This window comes from Lepidochelys olivacea (genome assembly GCF_965140295.1).
Source record: "Lepidochelys olivacea isolate rLepOli2 genome assembly, chromosome: 1".
NCBI classification, from domain to species: domain Eukaryota; kingdom Metazoa; phylum Chordata; order Testudines; family Cheloniidae; genus Lepidochelys; species Lepidochelys olivacea.
This window is the reverse complement of record NC_140411.1, coordinates 300,998,523-301,009,098: the sequence shown is the minus strand read 5'-3', so window position 1 is coordinate 301,009,098 and position 10,576 is coordinate 300,998,523. Positions and strand designations below refer to the sequence as shown.

Genomic DNA, 10,576 nt, shown 5'->3' with positions numbered 1-10,576 from the left:
TCCCATAATAGCTGCTCCATTATCTTGCCCAGAATTGATGTCAAGCTGACAGGCCTATAATTCCCTGGGTCATCCCATTTATCCCATTTACTCTTTTAAAAATTGGCACAACAGTAGTTTTATTCCAGTCTTCTGGAACTTCGCCACTGCTCAAAGATTTATTGCAAAGCAACATTGATGCCCCAGTGATCTTCTCAGCCAGCTCTTTTAAAACTCTTGGATACAAGTTATCTGGAACTGCTGACTGAAAAATGTCTAGCATTAGTAACTTTTGTTTAACATCCTCCAGAGACACTAGTGGAATGGAAAGAGTTTGATCATCACTATATGATGAGACTACATAATCTTTTTTCCCCAAATACAGAATGGAAATATTTATTTAACCTTTCTGTCTTTTCTGCATTATTATTGATAATCCTATCATTTCCATCTAGTAATGGGCCAATACCATTGTCAAGATTCTTTTGGTTCCTAATACATTTTAAAAACTCCTTATTGTCTTTAACTCTGTTGACCATAGATTTTGCTTTGTGTCCTTGTGCTTCCCTTATCAATTTTCTACAATTCCTAATTTCTGATTTGATAGTCATTTATATCATCTTCCCCTTTCTTCCATTTTTTTTAAATTATTTTATATCTTCCTTCACTTCTCCTCTAAACCAGGTGTTCTTTTGACCAGTACAATCATCTTCCTTGATTGTGGGATTGTGACTTTTGGGGCATCTAGTGAGGTGTTTTTAAATGATTTCCAATTATTGTTCCCATTTTTTCTTATTAAATTGTTTATCCTTGTGCCTGAGTTTCAAAAACAAACAAAAAGTCAAAAAACAAATAAAAACAACCAAATGTCATTTAGGAATAGATTTTTCAAGATTAATATTTCAGATGTGCAGATTATTATCTATAGTTAATTTAAACTGACTGAATACGATACATGTTTTGCTGAAAATCCAATTGACAAAACTAATATCAGTAATATTTGTAATATTTATTTATATTCATTTGAATATGTTTCTGTTATATGAAATGTAACCAGCTGAAATAAAACCAAACAGAAAAGACAAAAACATGCAACCAAAGGGTTAAATCCTCATGAGAGATCCTCACTGGGAGCTGATTTCATGGAGAGTTGAAGACATTCAGTGGTTGCATAGATAGAAACCCAGTCATCTGTGGAGTCTGAATCCTGGACCTTCACCGCAAAATACTGACATCTGCCATTTGAGATAAATGGGAACACCACTAATTATAAGTAGTACATTGCTATAGTTACTAATGGGAAATACAATCAATACCCCACACATCAAGCCAGTGTACATCAGCTCACTGTATATCAGCACTTGTCAGGATTTGGTCCAGGTGTTTGGTACATTTTGTGCTTAAAATACCCACTATCTCTTAAGATGATTGTGTAATGCATAGTATTTCTCTTTATGTCTTAGAATATTAAAAGAGCAGATGTCAAGTACACTTTTATAGGTTTTTTTCCTGAACATCTGAGAATTTTAGCACTCATGAAAATGAAGAATAGCACTGATTTGGGCTAGACATAATATAGACAGATGATGTGCAATCATCTCCAGAGATTTTTTGCCAATGCATCTCTGTCTTGGCCTGTGACAGACCTACTAATATTCCAGTCCACACTCTCTTGAATAGACTGCAGATATTGAAAAAGGGAAGAAATACCTATCTGCATAGGGTATCCACACATCAGCCAGCAAATAGCAATCTAGGTAAGGATACTGCAGATCTTGGGTAAGTGACTAATTTCTACCACAAAGGTGAAATATTTATTTTCCTCTGCTGCTAAGCCCATAGAGAGCTATATGGTTCAGAAATTACCTGTCAAGCTACCTGTCCTAGATGCACATTCAGTGCTAGCAGATGGGTGCTAGGAGACAGAACAGGTCTGAATGCACTCTGCACAAATATATGCAGAATTCAAAAATGGCTCAAATTTACCCATTATGTCTGTTTCGATAGGGTGCAAATTCACTGCACACCTGTCTGTGCACCAGGTGACTTGATAGAGAATCTAGTCCTATGTGGTTGTTTTGTATTATATATAAATGGGAACTACAATGAAGCCACCATTCTCCTTATACTGGAACATTACCATAGTGCCTGAGCACTTGTGACCCAAGATGTTATTTGAATCTTCAGCAGATGTCCAGAGTTGCAAGGGCAATGTATAAAGACACTGTGACATTTAACTCCCCAGGACCGACACATTTTTATAAAGTGTTTAATTAAAGCTGACAGCAGACTTTAGTGACTTTCTGATGCCTCTCAAGGTTTCTCAAATATTTCCCCCAAATATTTCCAGAACTATTCATGCTTCAATTTCAATATCACACATTCAAATCTAATTATAGGATTCTCCTTTCCAATAATATCGCAATTTGTCATCACTCTTGTAGAAATCTTCTAGTTGGCAATCCAAAATTAGAGACCAGAAAGCAGTTTTTGTAGACAAAAAAGAAGTATATAAAATAGCTCTACATATCTTTTTTATAGTAGCAATAGTTATATGAATTCATTTGTCTTTTATAGCGCAATGTAACTGTTAAAAGTCAGGCTTGCACAACACTGGAATTCTTGTAATGCAGTGTATGCTACGATATTTAAGAAAAATATATTTATACCCTGAAGGACAATTTTTCAACTCACTCCACTCTTCAGATAACAAAGGATAGGGATAAAATATTCCCAAAAAATCTGAATGTAATTAATGTATCAAAGGAACAAAAAAAGAAGTTTACATTTATAAACAAGTTAGGTTTTCTTCTGGTTCCCTGTCTACCAAATTAATGCTTCCTGTGATCCCAGATTCTTCCTGAGCTGAGATGTTTTTTGACTTCTTTTTGGCACAATATGGAATGTGGCCACAAAAATACATGTAAATCCATGGATTGGCACAACTATTCAAATTACCCAGGAGCATGATGATGGTAAATGCTGCACCTAGAATGAAAGAATTGGAGAGAAACCAGTGTAAATAATGACAGGTTTCAGAGTAACAGCCGTGTTAGTCTGTATTCGCAAAAAAAAAAGGAGTACTTGTGGCACCTTAGAGACAAACCAATTTATTTGAGCATAAGCTTTCGTGAGCTACAGTTCACTTCATTGGATGCATACTGTGGAAAATACAGAGGATGTTTTTATACACACAGACCATGAAACACTCTAGAAAGTAGTAATGTTCTTATGAATTGATGCTCTTTGATGTACTTGTTGTTAAATCAATTGACTTAACTGTTGTAGGATCCGTTTAGCATTTTGAATAGAGAAAAAGTTAAAATAACATTAGGAGAGTTCAGTTTATTCAATGGTTATAAAAAATTGTAATTCTGTGGCTATGTACAGTATATAATACATTGTAGCTGCATATGCATACGATGTATTTCAGAGATCAATATTTTTGTATAACTCTTCTTACCCCATATAAATCTAAATGTTAATGTAGTTGCTTATTATCCTAATCTATGTAAATACTGTACCATCTCAGAAATGCATACCTGTAGAAAGATTTTTTAAACCAAAGATCAGAATGTGAGATCTTTTCAGAAGACAAGATTATAGTCTAATTTTATAAATTTATAGCATAATATTGTCTGATTTCTATCCGTATTTGATCTTTCAACAGCTAAACATTAGAAATGAAGTTGATAGGGAGTCTGTTTTAACAAAAGTGTAGCAATATAATTTTGAAATGTTAAAATTGTGTACAGCATTTTATTCTTTTGTATTTTAGTTTGTTTTCATTACAAATATCAACCCTTACACAATTTGTAATTGTTCCATAGTTCACTGAAGATACTTCACTGCTAATAACATTTTAATATTCAAAAACACTTCAGAGGTTTTATAGTGTTGCTGTTATAAATAGTAAACCAGAAATATTTATTTTATTAATTTGAATAATTATTTTATTAATTAAAGTTAAAATGCTATATTGCTTTTAATTTCCCTAATATACAAAAAAGTAACTCCATAATCTCTAAAATCGCTAAATGTATATATTGATCTCTTGCTAGTACAGATAAAAGTTATAACATTTTGACTGTTTTGTTTACTAATAATTAAATGCTAATTAATCTTGGTTAGCCTTCCTTGCAGAAAAAAAGCCTTATTGAAAGCGTATGTTTGTACATGTGTACACACACACACACATTAAGTAACCCCCAAGATTATTTTTGATTATGCTGTGTCATACGTTACCAGCTATTGTACATCGTTAGGGCCCTAACAAATTCATGGCCATGAAAAAAGCCTCACGGACTGTGAAATCTGGTCTCCCCTCATAAAATCTGGTCTTTTGTGTGCTTTTACCCTATACTATACAGATTTCATGGGGAGAGACCAGCGTTTCTCAAACTGGGTGTCCTGACCCAAAAGGTGTGTGTGGGGGGGGTGTCGCAAGCTTATTTTAAGGGGGTCGCAGTATTGCCACCTGTACTTCTGCACTGCCTTCGGAGCTGGGCGGCCGGAAAGCAGCAGTTGCTCTGAAGGCAGCTGCGCAAAAATCAGGGTGGCAACACCGTAGCATGCCGTCCTTACTTCTGTGCTGCTGCTGGCGGTGGCTCTACCTTCAGAGCTGGGCTCGTGGCCAGCAGCCGCCGCTCTCCAGCCACCCAGTTCTGAAGGCAGCACCGCCAGCAGCAGCAGCACAGATGTAAGGGTAGCAGAACTGCAATGCCCCTTCAATAACCTTGCAACTCCCTCCCCCCCCCCCCCCCCGCCGCACCCCACAACTCCCTTTTCAGTCAGGACCTAAGTTCCCTGTAAGCTACGTGACCGCACAGCGGCCTATTTAGCGACGTGCAGGCGCTCAGGGAACCCGTGCAGCCGACGTGCCGCAGCCAGGGGATAAGCATGCCATAGGCACCAACTTCCCCTCTAGTCTGGGGGGTGCTCAACCCTACCCTCCACCCCAGATCCTGCCCCCACCTCAACCCTTCGCCCCTTCCTGCTCCTGCTCTGCCCCCGTCCCACCTCTTCCCCACCTCCTCCCCCTTCCTCCCAGAGCTTCCTACGTGCTGCGAAACAGCTGTTCATGGTAGGCGGGCGGGAGGCACTGGGAGGGAGGGGGAGGAGTTGATCAGTGGGACCGTGAGCAGGTGAGAGGCGCTCGGGGGTGGGGAAAGCTTGGCTGCTGGTGGGTGCTGTTCACACCCACTAATTTTTCTCTGTGGGTGCTCCAGCCATGGAGCCCCAGCCCAGACCTGCTGCGGCTGGGGGAGGGGCACCTATGCTATGGCTCCAGCCCCAGAGCTGCTGCGGCGTAGAGAGGCACCTCTCCCCCCTAGCCCAAATGCTGCTGCAAGAAGAGAGCTGGTGGGAGTCCTCTCTCTCCCTGCCATTGCCCCAGAGCCCCCTCCTGCAGCCCAAGCCCCTCATCCCTGGCCCCACCCCAGAGCCCGCATGCCCAGCCAGAGCACTCACCCCCCAACACACCCTAACCCTCTGTCCCAGTCCTGAGCCCCCTCCCACACTCCGAAACCCTCGGCCCCACCCACACCACATGAATTTTGTTTTGTGCACCAATATGGAGGTGATGTGTGACACATCACCTCCATATTGGTGCACATAAAAAAATTCATTCCACACATGTGTGGGAAAAATTAGAGGGAACACTGGTCAACTGAAATAATGAAATTTACTATTTTTAAAATCCTATGACTGTGAAATTGACCAAAATGGACCCTGAATTTGGTAGGGCCCTATACATCATTAATACAGTATGCAAACAAACTCGTCCTGCAAATTTAATCATACATAAAATGATTACACATAGTTTAACCTAAATAATATGTATATATAAAGAGGAAATGTAGCAATGTGGTAGTCTACTATAGTTATTGATAAGAAAAAGAAGTATCTTACCTTCAGTAACACCACTGGGGTACCATACAGACCACAACTGTACAATGAAGAAAGGTGCCCAACACAGGATATATGTAATAACTGTCACCACTGTCATTTTTACAGTCTTGATCATAGCCTTTGAAATACAGTTAATACTGCTTGCTTGGCATGGCAGGATTTGCTTCTGATTTATTGCTTCAAATTCATTCCTTTTTTTCACCTGTATGTTCATTTGTATTATTTTGCAGATCTTAACCTGGCAAATAGTAAGGGTAGCTGTGGGAATGAAGAAAATAGCTACAAAAATCCAAGTCACATATGCCTTTAAGCCCCAAGGTTGGATGAACTCACCCCAGCATTCAAAAATATTTGGAGATATTTCAGTCTTAGAAAAGATAAATACTTGTGGAAGACTAAAAATCAGTGATATAGACCAGCTGGTGCAAATGGCAGCATTCCAAAGAGCCCTTTTCTTTTGGAAAGTGACCAAGGGATAGCATACTGCTTGATATCTGTCCACTGTCATAACCACTATCATATAAGTAGAGGCAAACATGCCCAACAACTGCAAATATTTGATAGTTCTGCACAATGCATCTGGCCCTATGAAAACGTCTGTAATATCCCATATTAGTTGGGGAAGGACTTGAAAAAATGCTACCACTAAGTCCGCTATGCTCAGGTGAAGCATGAATACATACATCCTAGACAACTTCTTTCTCCTCCTCCACAATACCAGTATGAGAATAAAATTGCCCACAGATGCTGTCATAAATATTACTCCCAACACAGCAATCTCTAGCTGAGCTAATTGCTCATCTCTTTCTGGTCTTCCAACTGGATCTGACTTATTTGTCAAATTCAGGACAAGCTGAGGAAAAAGATTTTCAGTCTGATATTCATTAGCTTGCACAGGAACTGAAAAATTCTTCATCGTGCACAGAAGCCACTTACAGTAGCTGTTACTCACGACTCAGGTTGATAGCTCTGAAGTATGAGCTAGTAAATATATCAGCACTGGTTCAGGTTTCAGTGTGTCTTGAAACAAAGCTCCATGCATGAATGAACCTGACGCAGCAAACCTGCATCTTGATAGACTTCTCTCTCTTGCTAGAGTGAAAAAAAGGCTTTATATAGTCTTCAAATAGAGTCTTATGTAACTTCATAATCATTTGGTAGGCTGTAGTTATCTTAGCCAATAGGAAAACGACTAATATAATAGGGATAAATATATAAATAAAATGAGAATCACAGAAACTTGAAATAATCAAATCACTTATTTCAGTGTGGCCAAAATCATACTTACATATTTTTACCCATGAGAGCTTTTCCAAATATAAATGTTATGTGAACCAGAACTGTATTCCTCAGTTTAGTAACTAGTAAATATTTACATGTGGATGGAAAAGTTAGGTCCTTGAGTCTGGCTGCAACCACCTTGGATCCCTGAGACAAAGACCATATCCTAAAAGCTGCAAACACAGAGAGAGAGATTTTTTTTCCATTAATTTTTCTGTTTTCAGATCTCAGTCAGCTGATCTAGAAAAGAAGAGACTTAAATGATCCTTTATTGCAAGAAGACTGGATTCTTTTATAAGCAAAAAGAAAAATAACACATGGAATACATTACATCTATTGGGACTGCAAGCCTGCTGATATTTTAATGAGAGGGGATGGGAGGGAGGGCAGGAACATTCTGTGGAAAATCCAGCTGCTGAAGAGATATGAATTACATAGCAGTCTAGAAGACCACTTCTAAACTCCAGTCCTACAACCTGTATAGTTGTTTAAATGTTTTAAAGTAAACTGTCTAATATTTTTCTTTTCTCTACATGGAGTAAATTATTTTGATGATTTGAGGAATCTTGTCTAAGTATAGCTTATGAATTCTGTTTCAGATTGCAAACTCAATTTTGAAAGTCGGGCTTGCTGCCTTTTTTGTTGTCTTTATGCCTCCATCTAGGTCTAAATTCTAAGGGGTGGTGGCACATGGCTAACAAAGACTTAATCTACACTAGCAACTTATATTGATATAACTATGTTGCTCAGGGGTATGGATTTTCCACACCCCTAAGTGACACAGTTACACCAACCTAACTCCTGGTGTTGCCAAAGCTGTGTTGATGGGAGGGCTTCTCCCGTCTGCATAGTTACTATCTCTCGGAGAGGTGGAGTACCTATACCAATGGGAGAAGCCCTCCCTGTCAGTGTAGGTAACTTCTACTCAATGCAGCTGCTTCCCCGTAACCCTTTTAAGTGTAGACAAGCCCAAAGGAAAGTTGTTAAATGTTGATTGTCCATTTAAATGGACAAAGAGATGGATACTGCCCAGGGCAAACCAGTTTTTCAAGTCTGGACTCCAGAAGGTTTGGCAACTAAGAGTTTGTCTTCATGTACAACTCTACAGCAGCACAGCTGCACTGGGGTAGCTGTGCCCCTGTGGCATTTTAGTGAAGATGTTATTATGTTGACGAAAGAGCTTCTCCCATTGGCGTAGTTAATCCACCTCTCCGAGAGATGGTAGCTATGTTGATGGGAAAAGTTGTCCCATGAATGTAGTGCTGTCTACACAGTGGGTTAGGTCGGTAACACTATGTCACTCAGGGGTATAGAATTTTCACACCTCTGAGCAATGTAGATATACCTGTGATGGAATCCCCAGGGTACAACCTGGAACTGTGGGACCACTGTGCCCCCTTAACTCTCCAGCCTGGGCTGCCTTTCACGATGCTCTGCTAGTGACAAGGAGCAAACCTCTTGAACAACGCAAGCTCATTAATTAGTTCACCACTTCATCAAATGATAGTGCACATGAACCAGCCTTTGTAAGCTGAGCAAATTCCCCGAGCACATTAGTCAAACTCACTGGTAAGGAAAAAATATTAAAATAAGTTTACTAACTACACAAAAATAGATTTTAAGTGATTATAAGTGGTAGGCATAAAGGTGAGAGATAGTTACCTTAAGAAAATAAAAAGTAAACACACATTCTAAATCCTAAACTTTTAGGCTAAGCAAGAGTTGAATCAAACAGCTTTTCTCACCCTAACAGGCAGGCAGCTCACAGTTCTTAATACACAGGATAAATTTCCTTCTCAGCCTGGGACCAATCGCCTCAGTTTTCAAAGTCTTTGTCTTCCCAGCGTTCTTGTTGCCATCAGTGTAGGTGGAGGAGGAGAAAGGTGATCTCATGGTGCCACTGTCCCTTATTTTATACTCTCAATTCATGTCCCAGGGAAGATACTGGCCCAGGCATGTCCTGGTGGGCCTTGCTGAGTCACAGAGTTGAGCAATCCCCATTATGTGGTGCTTGGGCAACTGAGTCATACAGCTGAGCAATCCTCATTGTGTGGTGCTTGCACAACTGTCTCTTACAGAAGTGTAAATCTCTTGTTTACAATTCTCCGGCTCGTCAATGGCGCATGATGGTTGCTTAATGCCCATTTGGGTGTGGGTCACCACCTTTGTTGTCATTGGAGAGCTAACTGTGGGCATGTCCCAGACACACAACATATTTCAAAAACAACCGTGTAGCAAAATCTCATAATTTCATACACCATAACAATATATGTATTTTGACAGGACAAGGAGTTTCAGCAGATCATGACAATTCATATGGTACCTTACAAGGCATGTTTTGTATGAAACATCACAACCATATACAAATGAGGAATATGGGGTTTACAGGATGCTATTTTGAGGTACACCATGTCACAATACCAATATAGGTCTGAAGTGTAGACCGGGCCTAAGCAACAGATCACCTAGTAAGGCTGATCAGTGAGTCACCTGACAAAGGGGGCAGGCAGGAAATTATAAAAGAGAGTCTCTCACTGGCCACTTTGGAGAGAGCGGGAGGAGAGACCAGAGAGACTCCACATTCTTGAGGAGAAGTCATATTTAGGAGGACAGGAAGTAACCTGGATTACTTAGTGACCTGAACCCAAAAAAAATTCAGAGTGGTGCAGAATCTGAGGTAGAGAAATGCATACAGGTATGTTTATTATTCTGTTTAGACCTGTATATTTCTTGTGCTAGCTAATGTAAAGAGTGATTGGTTTTGAGACCCCTTAAAAAGTCTGTGTATTTATTTGCTTTCAACTATAACATGTCTCTAAAGAAGTGAACTGTAAATCTAGAGTGCCTAAAAGATTGGAGCTCTGAGAAAGGTCATGCTCAAGCTCCTAGTGTGTCAGGAGGGTCAGTACTGTACCTGGGGGCCCAGGGCAGATATGCTGTGAGGACCCATTTCTGTGAAGGGGTAACATAGAGAGCCTGTGTCCAGGCAATGTGCCAGAGAGGTAAATTAGAAAGAATGTTGCAGTTTTTGGAGACCAAGGGAAGCTTAAGAGAATGCAGGCGCAGCTTGTGAGGCCCAAATACAGCAGCCTGGTAAGTCTCCAGCTATGGTGAGCTCTGCCAGGGTTTTGTGTGACAGCAGTACTAAGACTGTGATATTTTCCCCCAGTTTCTCTATTTGGTATGAATTTTGCATATAGTTAGTGACAAAAGGGGATAATAATACATTTATTATCGTCTCATCTCCCCAGTCTTTCTTCTCAGTCCCAAAAGACATACGTGGATTTACAAGAAAATTGAACATGAATAGAAACATACATCTTGCCATGGTGTTAGGGTATGCATGTTCTTGTGACTGAAGTATGGAACTGGGAGTCAGGAGTCCTTGTGGAGAAGTACCTGACAA

At 39.9% G+C, this 10,576-nt stretch overlaps 1 protein-coding gene across 1 annotated transcript; it reads right to left on the bottom strand.

Moving 5' to 3' along the window:
• Positions 1-2,767: 2,767 nt before the first annotated feature.
• On the bottom strand, positions 2,768-6,805 carry LOC311514512 (arg8-vasotocin receptor-like; the record flags this gene model as incomplete). The annotated part of the gene is made up of 2 exons (XM_084617076.1): positions 2,768-2,967; positions 5,890-6,805. The coding sequence occupies 2 exons, from the start codon at positions 6,803-6,805 to the stop codon at positions 2,768-2,770; spliced, it is 1,116 nt and encodes a 371-aa protein (XP_084473202.1).
• Between the last annotated feature and the right edge of the window lie 3,771 nt (positions 6,806-10,576).